General features: G+C 49.7%; 7 protein-coding genes across 7 annotated transcripts; 3 read left to right on the top strand and 4 right to left on the bottom strand.

The window, feature by feature from the left end:
- Nucleotides 1–412: 412 nt before the first annotated feature.
- On the top strand, nucleotides 413–1,142 carry N7533_011260 (glutaredoxin; the record flags this gene model as incomplete). The annotated part of the gene is made up of 2 exons (XM_057107910.1): nucleotides 413–740; nucleotides 811–1,142. 2 exons carry the CDS (start codon nucleotides 413–415, stop codon nucleotides 1,140–1,142), a joined length of 660 nt encoding a protein of 219 aa, XP_056955288.1.
- A 330-nt stretch (nucleotides 1,143–1,472) lies between these two features.
- Nucleotides 1,473–2,498, top strand: N7533_011261 (60S ribosomal protein uL6; the record flags this gene model as incomplete). The annotated part of the gene is made up of 3 exons (XM_057107911.1): nucleotides 1,473–1,518; nucleotides 1,812–2,293; nucleotides 2,448–2,498. 3 exons carry the CDS (start codon nucleotides 1,473–1,475, stop codon nucleotides 2,496–2,498), a joined length of 579 nt encoding a protein of 192 aa, XP_056955289.1.
- Nucleotides 2,499–3,052: 554 nt separating this feature from the next.
- Nucleotides 3,053–4,973, top strand: N7533_011262 (triacylglycerol lipase family protein; the record flags this gene model as incomplete). The annotated part of the gene is made up of 3 exons (XM_057107912.1): nucleotides 3,053–3,133; nucleotides 3,242–3,372; nucleotides 3,446–4,973. The coding sequence occupies 3 exons, from the start codon at nucleotides 3,053–3,055 to the stop codon at nucleotides 4,971–4,973; spliced, it is 1,740 nt and encodes a 579-aa protein (XP_056955290.1).
- Nucleotides 4,974–5,213: 240 nt separating this feature from the next.
- Nucleotides 5,214–6,808, bottom strand: N7533_011263 (putative amino acid permease; the record flags this gene model as incomplete). Its single annotated transcript, XM_057107913.1, has 2 exons — nucleotides 5,214–5,257; nucleotides 5,320–6,808. 2 exons carry the CDS (start codon nucleotides 6,806–6,808, stop codon nucleotides 5,214–5,216), a joined length of 1,533 nt encoding a protein of 510 aa, XP_056955291.1.
- A 1,507-nt stretch (nucleotides 6,809–8,315) lies between these two features.
- N7533_011264 (uncharacterized protein) lies at nucleotides 8,316–11,987 on the bottom strand (the record flags this gene model as incomplete). Its single annotated transcript, XM_057107914.1, has 1 exon — nucleotides 8,316–11,987. One exon carries the CDS (start codon nucleotides 11,985–11,987, stop codon nucleotides 8,316–8,318), a length of 3,672 nt encoding a protein of 1,223 aa, XP_056955292.1.
- A 660-nt stretch (nucleotides 11,988–12,647) lies between these two features.
- N7533_011265 (S-adenosyl-L-methionine-dependent methyltransferase) lies at nucleotides 12,648–13,853 on the bottom strand (the record flags this gene model as incomplete). The annotated part of the gene is made up of 1 exon (XM_057107915.1): nucleotides 12,648–13,853. The coding sequence occupies one exon, from the start codon at nucleotides 13,851–13,853 to the stop codon at nucleotides 12,648–12,650; it is 1,206 nt and encodes a 401-aa protein (XP_056955293.1).
- A 1,322-nt stretch (nucleotides 13,854–15,175) lies between these two features.
- Nucleotides 15,176–15,634, bottom strand: N7533_011266 (uncharacterized protein; the record flags this gene model as incomplete). Its single annotated transcript, XM_057107916.1, has 1 exon — nucleotides 15,176–15,634. The coding sequence occupies one exon, from the start codon at nucleotides 15,632–15,634 to the stop codon at nucleotides 15,176–15,178; it is 459 nt and encodes a 152-aa protein (XP_056955294.1).
- Between the last annotated feature and the right edge of the window lie 1,238 nt (nucleotides 15,635–16,872).

Here is a 16,872-nt window from a genome sequence, read left to right on the forward strand (position 1 = left end):
GCCAAGCCGCGTTAAGCTCGAGCGGATTTCTTGGCGTCACGTTGTACCTTCGCGTCGCTGCGGACCGAGGGAGTTCCAGTCCATCTATCATCCTGCCAACACCAGTTCTTCTGGCCAGCACACCAGCCCAGCACCACATCTACACACCGCGAAGACGAGAACCGACGACATCGACATCGAAACCCACAGCCCCCACGATGCCATCCCAACGGCGCGTCCGCGTAGCGCTAGTCGCCGTCGTGGCAATCGTCTTTTTGTTCTTCTACTACTCAGTACAGTCTCCCTTCCCCTCCTCCCAATCCTCCCAGTTCAAGGGAGAATCATCACCTCGCACCACGCCAAAACTAACCCATCCCAGGGCGAAGCAAGCGCGATCCAAAACCAAGATTTCTACAAAACAACCCTCAACGCCATGCGCGCGAAGGAAGATGCTAAGAATGCGAAGCCACAGCAACCCATCGTGCGCCCCGGCGCGAATGCGGATGCAGATGCGGATACAGAGCGTCCCGCTGTGCCGGTCGCGAAGGGGAAAAGTGGTGGCAGCAGCAGCAGCAGCGAGGAGGGCGAGATGGAGGAGATTCCCATTGCGGGGCGGACGAAGATGACTGTGCCTAAGATGAAGGATCAGGGTGTTGTGCAGGGTGCGGTGCAGGGTGGTGCGCAAGCCGAGACTGAGGAGGCCGTTGTTGATCATACGGAAGCGAAGAGTGAACTGAATGATATTCTGAAGCGGTCTCCGAGTATGTTATTCCCTGCCGGTTTCCACGGCCCCTTGCGGGTGGGTAGACTAACCTCGTCTCTACTATCTAGTAATCATCTTTTCGAAATCGTACTGTCCCTACAGCAAAAAGGCCAAGACGATTCTGCTGGAGCGATACGCTATTTCGCCGAAGCCGTTTGTTGTCGAGTTGGATCAGCACCCGATTGGACCGAAATTGCAGGAATTGTTGGCGCATGATACTGGACGAAGGACGGTGCCGAATGTCCTTGTTAATGGGAAGAGCATTGGGGGTGGTGATGATATTGCTGCTTTGGATCATAGTGATGAGCTGGTCTCGACGCTACGAACCATGGGTGGGAAGTGGGTTACTGATGTGAGGCATTTGCCGCCTCCGCCGCCGCCAGCGGAGGGTCAGTTGTGAACAGTGAAGTGAGCATCATCTAGCGTTGTGTTCTGTTCTGTGTACATAGCGTCCCAGTATAGTTAATTGCACTGTATGTATACAAACTCACGTGACCCGAACAAACCAAACATACATGCCAAGCCATTCCGTCACCGGGTTGCCCCATGTCACCTGATGATAACGATAAGAACCCTACGCGCTAACCAGATCTGGCCGTAAGCGACCCGGCGCACAATCCCGTGACTTTGGTGCAAATTCGCAGATGGTCCACTAAACTCCTCCAGCGGTTTTTATCCTCTTGACATCGACAATTCAACCCCCTCGGCCAACAACACCCACGCAGTCAAGATGCGGTACATTCACTCCGAGGAACGGCTGCCCATTCCGGACAATGGTGAGCTACGACTTTTTTCCTTTCCGATCGCCAACGAGAGACGGTATATGCGTGGTCGCACTGGATAGACAATTGTGGACGTTTGTGGACTTGGATATCGACATGCACGAGGAGGACCAGGTCGACTACGAAATACCGTTTCTGCAAGAGGGGGATCAGACGAGAACGGCGAAACACCAGAGTGCTCTTCTCCGACTCGTCTGGAGGCATTGGCGATTTTTTTTTTTTAATCTTTTGCTTGCTATATTCCACCTTGACCTGAGATGATGTCTAATTTTTGTTTCTCCCTACAGTCAAGGTTGACATTCGTTCGCGTGTTGTCACTGTCGAGGGCCCCCGCGGCAAGCTCGTGAAGGACCTCTCCCACATCGCCGTCACCTTCGGCCGCCCCGAGGAGAAGGTCATCTCCATCGAGCTGCACCACGGTGCCCGCAAGGGTGTCGCTACCCTCCGTACCGTCCGCACTCTCATCAACAACCTGATCATCGGTGTTACCCGCGGCTTCCTGTACAAGATGCGTTACGTCTACGCCCATTTCCCCATCAACGTCAACGTCGAGAAGAACCCCGAGACCGACCGCGCTGAGGTTGAGATCCGTAACTTCCTCGGTGAGAAGTACGTCCGCCGCATCACTGCCCAGCCCGGTGTTGAGATCTTCCCCTCCCCCAACGTTAAGGATGAGCTCCAGCTCTCCGGTAACTCCCTGGAGGGTGTCTCCCAGAGTGCCGCCGACATCCAGCAGATCTGCCGTGTTCGCAACAAGGATATCCGTAAGGTGAGTAACCAGATTAGCTCCGGTTTCAGTGGCTGTCATTGCGATTGATTGCAAGTGCAAATGCAAATGCAAGTTGCAATCGCAATCGCATTCGCTGAATACCACCGCCCCCGCTATCTCATTTCCGCGCAATATACTAACTTTCCCCCTCCAGTTCCTTGACGGTCTGTACGTGTCGGAGAAGGGCAACATTGTTGAGGAGTAAAGAATGACGCTTGGGTTCGGGTGTCCGGGAGAATTCCTTTTTAATTTCGCCTACTTGCATATAGGGAAGCAAAGCGGAATGACAAAAAACAAACGACTTGCAAATTCAAAATTTCCCTCTGATACGTGTACGAAGCAATGTAGCGATGCAAGTACGAATCTATTTCTGGTAACTGTGCCTTAGTAGTGCCTGAGTAGTATCTCTGTACTGTGGTCTCTGTAATGTACTGCTAGTATATGCATATGCATGATATGATCTTGTTGATGTGGTGAGAGCGGCCAGTGCGACCCGGTCTGTTCTGCCAGTCTTGCTCAACACTTACTTCCCTTCAACATTTCCCCTCACCTGCAATTTCAATTTCCAGCAGCGTTTCGTTATCTTTGGATGCTGATACTGATGCTGACATTTATGCCCACGCTGATGTATCAGATTAGAGCGCCCCTCTCTTGACCTTTCGAAAAGTGCGCGTGACGCCATAGCATGTGAAAGCGCCGGGAGAAGCCCGGCCACTATCTTCGACCTGGAGTCGCGTTTCTATTTCCCAATCGTGCACCATGGCTTGGTGGCTCGGTCTGTATAGTATGCTGGCCGCAATTTTCAGCATGTTGCTTGATGTCGCGCAGTTCTGGCGAGAGGTGAGTGAGACTTGGACCTCGGGCCAAAAGTGGGCTGCCTGGCTGGTCGTCTGCGTCTGCGACTGCCACTGCACAGTCCAAGAGGAATCGCATACTCACCATCTATAGAAGCTGTTTTCGTGGTGGAAATCAAAGTCACCACGCAGTCGACTGTTCCATACTCTTGCGACGGCTCAGACTTACGAAGAGTGGGAGGAGGCTGCCTTTGAACTGGACGAGCTCCTCAGCAAGGACTTGTGGTATGTGTTGACGAGCGTCATTGATACTTGCAATAAGAGGTAGAAAGAACCCCTGCCTAACATTCATACGCAGGCGTCAGAATCCGGTCAGTCGACACTATGACTATCGACTCATCCTCGGCCGCTTAGAGGCCTTGATGGGCGCGCGCGAGAGCGAGGATATCTTAACCTTGGTCAATCTGCTTCGCTCTGGACTTGTTCGCAATCTAGGCAACATCACCTCAACAAAGTTGTTCACTCATGCCTATGCCGGTACCAAGCTTCTAATTGACGACTACATCACGCAGGTCGCGCTGTCCATTCAGTATGTGACCTCGCTACAGCCTGCGCCCGTGCACGCAAGCAGCTTCACGTCGCAGGCCAAGCTAGAGCTCCTCCACGATACACGTCAGGCTTTTGGACGGACGACTCTGCTTTTGCAGGGCGGCTCGGCCTTTGGCCTCTGTCATCTTGGAGTTGTGAAAGCGCTGCATCTCCAAGGACTTCTACCTCGAATTATCACCGGTACGGCAACCGGGGCCATGATTGCGGCTCTTGTTGGGATTCATCCAGAAAATGAGCTGCTACCCCTCTTGAACGGAGATACGATTGATCTTTCGGCCTTTGATCACTGGCAAAAGGACCATCCTGCCCCCGAGGGTTGGATACGGGTTTTCTTCCGACGCATGATGCGATTTGTTCGGACGGGCCATCTCTTCGACATGGGACTCCTGGAAGAATGTGTTCGTGCTAATGTGGGCGATTTGACCTTCGAAGAAGCCTACGCCCGATCAAAGCGCATTCTGAATATCACCGTTGCCACAGCGGGAAAGACAGGCTCGCCCAATCTCCTAAACTACCTCACAGCGCCGAACGTGTTGATCTGGTCTGCAGCCGCAGCCTCCAATGCCTCCACCTCTTCACTCGTCACCTCCCCGGTAACCATATACTGCAAAGACGAGACAGGCTCGATCGTCCCTTGGCCCCACACAGAAGACATCATCTTCCGGCCCTGGAGACATGTGAACTACAACGACGGCGAATCACCACTCTCGCGAATCTCAGAACTCTTCAACGTAAACCACTTCATTGTCTCCCAAGCCCGTCCCTACCTAATCCCTTTCCTCCGATCCGAGCTCAACCTCCTCGACCGCCACCAAACAGGCTGGAGCAACATCTCCCGCTCCCTAATGCGTCTCGTGCTCGCCGAGCTCCGCCACCGCGTCCGCCAACTGGACTACATCGGCCTCCTCCCGGGCTCAATCAGCCGCCTCCTAATCGACGAGACGATCCCCGGCCCAAACCTAACTCTGGTCCCCGACCTCGCGGTCCAAGATCTGTACAATCTTTTCCAGCGTCCGACGAAAGAACGCGTTGCGGACTGGACCCTGAAAGGCGAACGGGGTGTTTGGCCCGCTATTAGCGCGCTGAAGGTTCGCGAGGCGGTCGAAATCGAGCTTGATAGGGGGTATCAGCTTGTTCGGAGACGACGTCCTAGTGATGCTTCTATTCCGCCGGCACGTCATTCTCCGAATGAGGGACTGCCTCGTCGGAGGAAGGGCGAGGCGAGTGGTGAGGAGGGAGCACAGCTTGCTGTTACGGATGGTAATGAATTGAACTGAGAGAATAGATTGAGGATATTGTCTGTGTTCCTATTTCTCTACCTTTGGGGCCCTATTTGTTATACATTGTTATGGTGCTGAGTCGTGGTATTTATAGAGTCTTTGCTGTTGTTGATTCAATCGGGATTATTTAGGTTACTTTATCGAGATTACTCTACGATTTGTTCTGATTGGTGTTGAAAAACAAGTCAAGTCATAACCCCGAAACATGAAATTGATATAGAAGAATAAGTCCCGAACCTACTCTGAACCCAACGCATCCGACTCAGGAGGACCATTATAATCTGCAGACCGATTAGCAAACGCCCAGGCAAGAATGAAAAGCCAAAGAGCAACTTATACTCACGTTTCCTCGCATAAACAAGATACCAAACAGCCGAAATAGCCATAAACCCCACAAACACCACAGAAGCATAATTCATCGAAACAGCCGTAACCGGCAACGCAGTCGGCATACTAAAAAGCACCAACTCAAACGCAATCCAAGCCAACGCAAGCACATTAACAAACGTGCCCACGACGCGCCCACAATTCCACTGCGCATGCTTGACCTCCGCCCTCCCGTGAAACAAACTCAATGAGATTGGAATCGCATACGCAACCGCCAACGCAATCACGCCGACAGAAACAAAGGCCGTGAACGCACTCGTGCTGCCGAGATTGATCAGGCCGAGCAGCATTTGGATCAGGGTTAGTAGGACCAGGGACCAGACGGGTACATTGAGGGTTGGGTGGACTTTTGCCCACAGTTTCGCGAGGGGGAGGGCGTCGTCGCGGGCGACGGCCCAGGTTGAGCGGGAGGCAGCGACTGTTATGCTTATTGAGCAGAAGAGGGTTATTATTAGGACGAGGAAGATTAGGCCCAGCCCGCCGCCTGGTGAGCCCATTACTCGGTGCAGGATGAAGGGGAGGGCTTGGCCGCCTGGTGCGTTTATGATTTCTTCTAGTGGGGGGAGGGTGATGCAGAGTGGGATGATGAAGAAGAGGCCTGCGATGAAGCCGACGGGCACGGCGAGGGCGATTGCTCGGGGCACCTTGACGGCGGGTTGGGGGCATTCTTCTGCCATTGATGAGACCATGCCTATGGCGGAGAAGGTATATGCTGCTGGGAGGAGGCCGATGAATAGGGTGAAGCCGCCCCAGCCGGCGAAGGATTTGTCGTAGTGGGATAGGGCGTATGAGGCGGAGTGGCGGCCTGCGTCGGCTTTGATGGAGGTTGCGATGAGGATCACGAGGATTGTTACGGCTGTCCAGGCGGCGCAGGCTGTATCTACTTGGGGCAGGTAGCGATTTGCAAAGGTGCAGATAGCTAGGGAGCCGAGACAGACGGCGTAGAAGATAAGGAGGAGTTGCCAGCTGTTTGCGCTCCAGTCTGGGTGATACATTGATATTACGGCGGAGAGCATGGAGGCGAAGCCGAAATTCACGGATAGTGTGATGGTCCAGTTCCCAATGACCCAGATCCAGGCGTTGATGAATGATATGGTTGTTTTGTTGGACTTTGCTAGTTGGAAGGTCCAGTAGTAGGGTCCGGCGGAGGTTGGATATCGGGATGCGAGTTCGGCGAGGGACATTGCGACGCATTGGTCTAGAAAGCAGACGATTATCCATCCGACGAAGATTGATAGAGGGCCACCGCCGTAGACGGCGCTGAGAAGGGCACTGCCTTCACCATAGGGGATGGCGGCGATGGCGAGGGATTGGAAGAGGAGAGTTGCAACGGAGCGGTTGCGGCGGAGTTCTTGTTTGTATCCTAGTCCTTCAAGTTCCCCTTCTTCGCGAATACTTTTGAGTGAACCTGCTTCGTGGTCGTGGTCATGATCGATGGGGGGCATCGCTAGCTGCGATGGGCTTATCGGTTTCTGTTTCGAGGGCCATGGTACTGTACCCTAGAGAAAACGAGAGTAGGATGAGGTTCAGTAGTACTCCGTAGATAGTACTAGTATCGAGGTAATCGAGAGAGGCAACTGTCGCCGTTTCCCATTATTTAGTGGAATATTAGGGTTACAGACAGCTTATTTATCAAAAATGTGGACTTTCAGCCACTGTAGTACGGCAGGTTGATGTATACCTTGCTGTACCCAGCCCCCCTCCCCCTGTTCCTTTCTCCAACTATAAACAGGCCTATAGCAAGCTATCTCGGTATCTATCACTCGAGTGGGACCTTTCTTCATTGGAGAGGCGAAAGCGAAAGCTTCTCCCAGTGGGCACAGGGCAGCTGGACACTGCGGGGTTGCAAGCTCTCTTTATCTATGGATCGCATTCCCATCTGCAGAGCTGTGGCGCAGATCGCGTAAATTCATTCCTAATCAGGACAGGTCTATTTTCTTGCCTAATCAAGTTAAGACCTGTTTGATTTTGGTTTAGATGATTTCTTTCGAGCTGTTGGATTGGTTCAAATTGTCGGTGAGTGATGAGTTGGGATAGGAAAAGGGGGAATAAGAGCTAGTGACGGGGGCTTGCCCTAGAGTCTTCTTGAATATTTATTATATTTCTATTTATCCTTGATTCGAGCTATCTTGCTGCGTATTTTATACGATAAGCTACTTACTCCTTGCAGGTGAGTGTCATGTGTTGGGATAACCTTAGAAATTGGGTCTGAGTCTGACACAAGTACGGAGTACCCAAAATGTCTCATTTAAAGTTTATCGAAATAAGTATAAATTAAGTCAAGGTCATTATAATTCCCATTTTGGGATTTTGTACCAATTGAAATATTCCTTTGGATAATCATGTGAACAGGAATATAACAGGGTGTACATATCACGAACTTCTTCTCACCGTTGCTGCTCGCAATACGTTTGGGGCGCTCTGGTGTCTCTCCAATTACGAGATAAAGACACCGATCATCAAAATTGACGCATTGCCCTGATGCGATATTTCTTAACAAAATCCTTGGAAATCCCAAGGAGTGCCAATACCTTAAGCGGGAGGACCAGACAAAAGCTTATTCTTGACTGGTGGCATCTGTATTTGCTGCTGCTATTGAAGCTGCCGCGCTCACTCTTGTCCCGTGATCTTTTCGGGGAGTTGTTTTTTTTCGTCTGTGATTGGATATAGGCGTAGCGTTGTATGACTGGCGGTTGATTTGCGGCTTGTTCAGGCAGTTTCAACATGGGCCGCGTAAATTGAGTATAGCTCGACCCGGTGAGTTGGACAGTTCTTGCACATTTCATTCCGGTTACTTAGGTACTTATGATTGCTCCTTTTGGGAAAGGGAGATAATTACGGATGCCAAGAGGGAATAATTAATGAAACATAATGAATTCAAATAACTCGTTAAACTATAAGGTACGCTTATTTCTTGAAAAGAGGTCAACTTAGTCCAATCTTACTCAATACTCACTTCAAATGATCCAAAGACATGATCTCAGCTCGCCTCGCCTGAATCCTATTTCCAGCTTCTCTGAGCCTGGGCAAGACGTCCTCAAGCCAAGCCTCCGCCTTACCGAAAACCAGCTCCCAAACACTCTTCTCCTCGGCATGTTGATGCTCTAGATGACCCATCGCCATGAGCGTAGCGAGGACTTCGAGACTAGACTCGGTACTAGCAGAAGAATAAGATTGTCCTAACATGTCAATGAAGCGTCGACGAACGGTATCCTCCTCGCATCCTAGAAGATTGCAGAGTCCCTGGGTGAGAGTCCATTTGCCCGAGAAGTCTTGCAGAGCGATTAGTGAGTGGAGTTTTGACTTGTTAGTCTTTTCCAAGCTTGTGGCTAGAGTTGGCGGATTGGGTGATCCGAAAAGAGATCCTGGATTTGGGGTTTGGTCATTCTGAGAGACTGCGGCTCCGAATCCAGATGGTTGGGCGGTTGGTGGCTGTGCTGAGCCGAATAAAGATGGCTGGCTGGAATTAGCGGCAGGGCTGCCAAATAGTGGTTTGTTTGCAGGTGTGCTTTGGCGGTTGGGAGCGCTGCCGAATAAAGATGACGGACTGGCTGCAGGAGGAGGGCGACCAAATAGTGCTCCAGCTGTAGGTTGAGTTTGTTGAGTATTACTCGCGCCAAAGGGGGAAGCAAAGGTTCCACGCTCTTGGGAAATCTGGGAGTTGGGAGCGCTGCCGAATAAAGACGAAGGATTGGTTGTAGGAGGAGGGCCACCAAAGAGTGGTTTATTTGCAGACATGTTTTGGCGGTTGGGAGCGCTGCCGAATAAAGATGACGGACTGGCTGCAGGAGGAGGGCGACCAAATAGCGCTCCAGCCGCGGGTTGAGTTTGCTGATTATTACTCGCGCCAAAGGGGGAAGACGAGGATTGAGTCTGTGGGTTTGCAAATGGAGACTTATTCGATGCGTGTTGTGGACCACCGCCGAATAGAGCTGGTGGATAATGAGTCATTCCAACCCCAAATGGAGGTTGTTGGCCTGAAGAAGGTGCAGCGCCAGATCCCTGCGTACTACTGCCAAAACCACCCATAGGAGTGGCAGTGGCTTGATCAGAGCCACCAAACAACCTTGAGCCCGTCGGAGTCTGGCGCTCGCTCTGTTGCATCCGCTGCATCTGCTGCATGCGTTGAATTTGCTGCAATTCCTGCATCTGCTGCATCGACTGACTCGGCTGACAAGACTGCATCTGCTGCATCTGCTGCATCTGTTGCATCTGTTGCATCTGCTGCATCTGCCCAGATGAATTGCCCATGAAAGCACCGAACATGGGCTTACCTCCATCCCCAGGGTTGCTAGCTTGTCCAAAGGCTCTAGCTTGTACAAAGCCCGGGCGAGCCGCAGGTGAACAGAAAGGATTTGTCGCTTTTACCCGCGCATGTTGACTTGGGTGTGCTTGTATGATGTTGAAGGCTGGTACTTTGACAGATGGGCCTTTGTCGCCAATTTCGGGGACTTTGCATTTGTCTTCCTCTTCTTCCCTTTGTTCGTTTTCCTTCTCGGCTGAGTCTTCTTCCAATGCAACAAATGAGCAGTGCTTTCCCGTGACTTGATACTTGAGTCCTAGAATTTGGCACTCGCGTTTCGCAAGCCGACTCTTTGTATCTGCGTGGAAGCGGGAAAAGGGGTTTCCGTCGAGATCTTTGCTATGCTCGAGCCAACTGTGTTGCTCTTCTAGCTCGACCATTGCCTTTCGTGCGGCGAGTTGGTGGATTGTTTCGCCTTGAACGCTGTTTTTGATTGGGATGCGAAGTTGAAGGGGTCTCCCGCTGGATGTGGCGGTAAGAGTGAGTGATTTTGGGACCCGGTCTGATGACTTTGGGTCTAGGAGCAGGTATGCATAGCTCCGGATGAAGGGATAGAGAGGGGGAATTTGGTGGGGAGCTTGGAGAATATCAGGAGGTGAAAGGTCTGGCAAGTTGTTGCTCTCTTTGTCCTTGTTCTGGGGTGTTCCGAGCTCGGCGTCGGATTCTTGGAAAGCTTCGTCGAAGAGGGAGATGGAAATTTGAGCGATTCTCTTCTCGAGGGATTCAACAGGATCTTCGTTTCCATCTCCATTTTTATCTTCCCTTTCGGTGATGGTAGCTGGGGCCGAATCAATTACATCCACAACTTCAAATTCCTGCTCAGGTGAATCGTAATCGACCTGGAGTTTGAAGTCGCTGATATGAGGAGTAAGTGCACCCTTCAACATCCTCACAACCTTTCGGTCAAGCTCCTCATACTCGAGAACGGATTGTGAGATACCATTTCCGGACCTGGCAATACCTTCTACCAGGGAATGCGACGCCTGAGATCCAATCCCAAGCGAGAAGAAACGAGCCGACTGGCTTTCGGATGACTTGTTTGTGGTGACACTCTCCCGAACAAAACTAAATAACTCCTGCTGATTGTAGATCTGGCCGTCAGTCAGAATGAGAACTTCGAGTTCTTTATCATCGAGACGACTCGCAACGGTGGCTTTGACCGCCGAAGTCATATTCGTGCCTCCCATATCTGCGGCTATCGTCTCGACGTATGCCGAAGCCTCGGTCAGACTTGACTTATCATAGACTCGACTCTGCGGCCATAAGAAACGATGCTCATTCCCAAAGGAACAGAGATTGAAGCAGACACCAAGAGGCAGCGACTTCAAGAAGATTTGCAAGGCTGATCGCAATGTTGGGATCTTGCTCTGCATACTACCACTTCGATCGATGACGAAGATCACCTCCGGTTTGATGGGTGGTAGATTGAACCTCGGCACTAGCGTCACCATCAATGCGCGCTGATTGGGGATGCTCGAGTGTGTTTCGAGTAGGGCTGTGGGGTTATCGAGGCCATCGGCTTTGACGACGAGCACGAAGTCGCGCTCGAGTAGGAGTTCATTTTCTTTGACTAGGCGGATTGAGGCAGAGGCCTGGGATGGGTCGAATGTTGATCCTGAACGACCACCACTGGGAGCAGTTGAAGTACATCCCAAAGAGACCTTCACTGAATGACTCGGTGACTGCAGTTCCCGAATGATGGAAGTTTTCTCCATCTGGACATCGACCGTGATATCGATACCAGACGTCTTTACCAGGCCCCACTCAGGCATTTTGATTGTTTGCTCTTCAGTTACAGGCGGCGGCGCGAATATTGACGTAGAGCGAGGTAAGGCTCTCGAGTCAGGATATCTCGGTGCGATGGCATTGGGGAGAGTATATCGGATCCCGTCGGACTGTGCGTCCTGCTTCAACTCTCCGATGAACGTGATTTCTACCATGATTGTTTCGTTCGCGGGGACATTGCCTAATCTAGTTACGAAGATGTCGTTTTCCTTGGAGCCATGCTCCATAATTGCTGCAGTTTTATCATTCGCGACCGCGCTGTTGAATTCCTCATTCGCCTGCTCTTTTGTCTCCACTTTACTGTGCAGATATCGCGTTCCTACGCGACACTCGAATCCAACCACACTGACGCCATCGTAGAGGGGGAAGTTGTAGGAAACTTCCTCGAGAGGAAGGTCTGAGGAGTTTGTAAATGTTTGCGTGAGAGTTGTGCGAGATGTGGAGGAGAGGATTGTTGCGTGGACTTTGAGGGAGATCTGTGGCAGGTAATGCCAGGCGTTGGCCTGGTAGAAACAACAACCGCAAAAATTAGACATATCCAACTTCGAGGTTGTCGCTGCTGACTCGGATGATGATAGTCACGATGGGTGTTGTAAATGAAAAGGTTGATTGAGGAAATGATGGATGTGGACGCGAATATTTATAGCGCCGATTCGCTAGGCAGCAAACAGCGGGGCAAAGAGCTCCGACTCGGAGCTGCCTAAGAGCCTCAGGCCCGGCTAAATATTTAGCTCTGCCCGTGAATTTTGTACGCGACGGCGACTCACTCGTTTGTTAGTGCTTTAGCCTGCGCTAAATCGGGTCATCTACAGGGACTGGAATAATACAAATCCGGTGAGAAATTATGGTGAAGCAATGTAGATCAGACCTAATTTGATCTTATCAGACAGCCAAGAGGTTTTCCAACCCTAGGAAGACAACAGCAAGACCCACTTTCAGCCTCACATTTCCTTCATCCCTTGAAATCTGTATTAGCGTCATTGTGGGGACAGAGGGTTCCCAAGCGAGATGGTCGGAACTTGAACAGCACTTTACAATATAGTATCTTGGTATCTTCTAAGGTTGGATTATCATTTCAACAATCCAACTTGAAGATACTACTAGTAGCCGTTCATAATGAAGTATTAGTAAGAATATGTTCAAGTTATTTAGATTGAGATCGATTCGATTGTGTTGTTCAGTTCGAAGTTTGATCCCTATTGAAATATGTTCTCTATGGCATATAGCATACGCCTAGGCTTCGAAGGACGTGGCCCCGGAGAAGATGTGCGTTCAGCGACAAGATGGTAAGCCTGCAGAGTATTGGACTTGAAGGCGTGCGCTCCACCCCACAAGAACAAGCGGAAAACACGGTACGTCTCCTCGCCCCAGCCTGAGATGATTTCGTCTTTTGCTGCATCTAGCCGCCTTGCCCATTCCTCCATTGTTCGCTGGTAGTCTGTCGTCTCTCGCGCGACATCGATGATTTCGAAACCGTGGAAGAGTAGCTCGCCAATCACGTCTTGGAGAGTGAAAAATGTATGTGTGCCACCCCAGATATAGTCTCGCGTAAAAGCGCTTGGGCTGTACTTTGTCACTGCTGCTGAGCCGTCTAGGTACAATCTGCCTCCCGGGGCTAACATTTTCCAAACGTGGCTGGCAAATCGACGATAGTTTGGAATATGTTCGATGACTCCATAAATGACAATGTGGTCATACGGCTTCTCGGGCTTGTGGTTGAAGAAGTCTTGAAGGAAGACTTCACCCGGGAGACTTTTCTCAGTTATTAGACGCTGTATGTAGCGTGCAGAATCTGCTGTCAGCGTCAGGGTTGTGACATGGACTCCTCGAGCACCACAGTACTGCGTCACCCCACCCCATCCACCTCCAATATCAAGCAATCGCATCCCACGCTTAAGACCAAGACTAGAGAACATAGTCTCAAGTTTGTGTTCGGATGCCTCTTCAATTGTCTCGTCTGGTGTTTTGAATAGCCCCTGGGAATAGAATCGGTACCGCTTGTCAATGAACGTAAGGTAGAAGTCATCCCCGCGGGTATAATGATCGCCAATGGCTTTCGCATTCATCTTTGTCGCCTCTCGGAAATAGTCATATACAAACTGTACCTTTTGGCGTATGGGTACCTTTTCCGTGATGCTTTTTCGTGCTCCGAATAGAGCGCCGATATCTCCCTCCACTTCAATGTCTCCGGAGATGTAAGCCTTTCCAAGGCTGAGTTCGGTCATTGGGGTTCGAAGGGCACACTCCGAGCGGAATATCACCCTATAAATTGGGTCTCCGGTGCCGAAAGCAACAATTGTTCCATTGGGTAGCTGGACTGATCCCGGGATGTCAAGCTGGGGCAGAAGGGCTGCTAGCCCAGTGCGAGGAAGAGATTCTTTAGACCCGATAATGATAGTCATGGCTGGAGAAAATATTGAGAACTAGAGTCTTCCAAAATTGGCTGCTAGTGCAATTTATATTCTAAGCTTGATGCGCTTCGATACTATATTTAGTCTATTTATTGTCCTATCAGAGGCCAATTGCATGACCAGTTCTTAAATCCTGTCAGCGCTAAAATAGCGTCCACCTGGGCATGGGAGGCCTATCGGCCTGTGTGTACGGAAGAAAATCTTCAGGTTCTCGGAAATATTTCCGGATTAACGATACTTAGCGTGTGATACAGGACTGATTTGCAGATATGTAGATCTGTTGAGATTGAAGTTATGCCATTATCCAATCACTTGAATAACCTCCTCACAATAGCCGAGATAGCCGACCCTGGACCGAGGGGCTACGTTAGAGCCAACTCCCAAGCTTAGGATTAATCATATCGTTATTCTTTATAATTTCCAAGGTTTCGAGTCGTGAGAAACTTGCCGAGTCCGAGTCTTTCTGCCAGTGACATTCGTGCCTCCCTCGGGTTTACAGAGTGCTAGATAACCTTGGAAGAGATAATTCATCAATTATTACCCACCTGGGAAAGATATATGTATTTTTGAGTAGACCTGAGCAAAGCCGCGAAATTTAATATACCAATATGGGATCAGAAGGTGCCATGGTCCAAGCAGCCAACAAATTGAGGGCACTTTTAACCTAAAAACTCTGTTTATGCACTATTTATTCTACACTTATCATCCAAGCTTATTCATGACGATACTAAGGTCGCATATCTTAGAATGTTCTTCCATATATTTCCCTTTTTAGCTGCATTTGGTACATACGACCATAGGGTGTGGAGAACAGGGCTTCCCGTCCGCTCAGCCGTACTTAAGCCACACGCCGGCAGGTTAGTAGTATGGTGGGTGACCACATGCGAATCCCTGCTGTTGTATGTTTTTGTTTCACCCGTTTTTTGTCATTCGTTGGGCCTAGTGTTCTTGCCGCTCTAACCTTCAGCCGCTTCAGGGTCCTTCACCTGATTCCCTGAACACCGCCAGAAGCGATGACCGGGCCTCTCGGCTAAACTTTCCATCTCAATCATAGGCCAATTACATAAGACGCAGCGATCACTCATTAACCAATTAACGTACAATGCCCGTGTAGCTACTAAGAAAATCGCATTGCGAAGCAGGGCCAACGGTCCTACATGTGGCTAATCTATCCATGTACCTGGCATAACTTGTTCTCCCTTCTCGACCAATTCCCAGAATTGCCATACCAGTTCATCTACCGGATTCGATACCCATAGTCTCCACTTTTCTGGTCTTAGCCCATATTCAAGCGACAGGAAACGAAACGGAAGCTATTCACCTATGTCAGGATTATATACTGGGCCAGACTTCTCAAACCCAACATATATAAAGATCTCCAGACCAACAACGCCTGACATATGTAATGATTTCTCCTTCGCCCCGTACTCTGCTAAATCAACGCCGGCCAACTGAAGCTCCGATGCCCAGAAATGGATAAAGGAGTCAAATCTATAATTTGCTCGTTTGATTCCTGCCCAATTCTTGGTATAGTATTGCAGGACTGTGGTGAGAGGCGTACGAATTGCCCCGTATCTAGAGGACAATTGGCATGGGTCGGCAGATGCCGTGATAGCATCAAAAAGCAGCTCACGCCACTTCGGCATACTGCTGCTCCTTCTTTCAGAGAAGTCAACGGCCATACCTTGAACAATCCGGTATAGGAGGGTTTCTCCATTATCATCCTCAAGTAAATAGGCACTAGGGTCAATTCGATCACCGCCCATCGCCATTTGAAGTGTAGTTGGACTTGCACCGCATACCCACCAGTTATCAACTGCCATTGCCCGCTTAAACCGAAATTCAAGGGGTAGATATGAATAAAAGTTGAAAGAAAACTCTTGTATCAAAGAGAGAGCTTCATAGGGGCCCTGAAAGCCAGATGTTAATGACCACCTTGTGTCAAGGTCCTCGAATAGCTCGTCTCCGAACTCACGAACAAAGAGTCTGTATAATTCGAGGAATAAAGGAACTTTTTCTGGGTACTTGATCCAATTTCCAGCTGCTGTGTTTGCTTCGCCGAGGGGAGTACTAGCGTCAATTATCAGATAGCTTCGAAACAGCTCAAGTCAAGCTCAGAAAAACTCACGCTCCCCATATATCTCTTTGACCTAGATCCGCCCCATTCTCCAATAGCATTTAGCAAACCGCTAGTTGTCCATTTCGAGAGGCTACCTAATAATTTTTATCACATGAGCCAAAAACGAAAGTAAATGGTGATATAAGACCTACATACAGCGGCCCTCTTCCATAACAATCGCAATCGAAGGGAGATGCGAGACGGTTCGTGAATAATTCCTGGATTTCTTTGACCTTTCCCTGTCCACAGAGTCTGAAGATTTCAGAGTGTGATAGCAAGACATTATTGACTTGGATACTGAAATTCCAGGTCGAAAAATTCTGAGATATATCAAATGTCCAGAGTTTATCCAAGAAGACGAGCAGTGTGCGAAAACAGATTTTTCGCCGACTAGTGTTGTACCGTCGTGATTCTTGGTTGTGCTTTTCACTTGGTATTCTGGGCCTATTGTCAAGTGTAAGTAAGATAAATGTACGCTATATGGTGTAGTCTTTTACCACTATTCGAAACTTTGACATCGTTCAGGTCAAACTATAGGAGGTATCGATATAAGAGAGGAGTCAACCTTCTGCTTCAGTTCACGTATGGATGTGCTTATTTCACAACATTAAAGGTTAGTTGCACGTAGGTTAAATGTTTAGTTTACAACATAGTTATTGAGAAACTGACCTACAGTATATTTGCTGAAGGAGCATCATTGTCGTCTTAATACTATCCAGGTTTTATCTCTGAACTTAAAAATTTTCTTTTTTCAAGGCCAGTTTCAGAATTGCCAGCCTTCCGTTCGTGCCTTAAGCCTTCAGCTTGTGCATTTCACCTACAAGAGAATCCAGGTCTTTCTGAAAGACACGCAAACGTCTCTCTGTAGAGGGAAGATTAGTAGCTTCTAGC

This window comes from Penicillium manginii, assembly GCF_028828005.1.
Source record: "Penicillium manginii strain IBT 31320 chromosome Unknown utg000008l:1.0-3226943.0:1.0-3228205.0, whole genome shotgun sequence".
Lineage (NCBI taxonomy): Eukaryota > Fungi > Ascomycota > Eurotiomycetes > Eurotiales > Aspergillaceae > Penicillium > Penicillium manginii.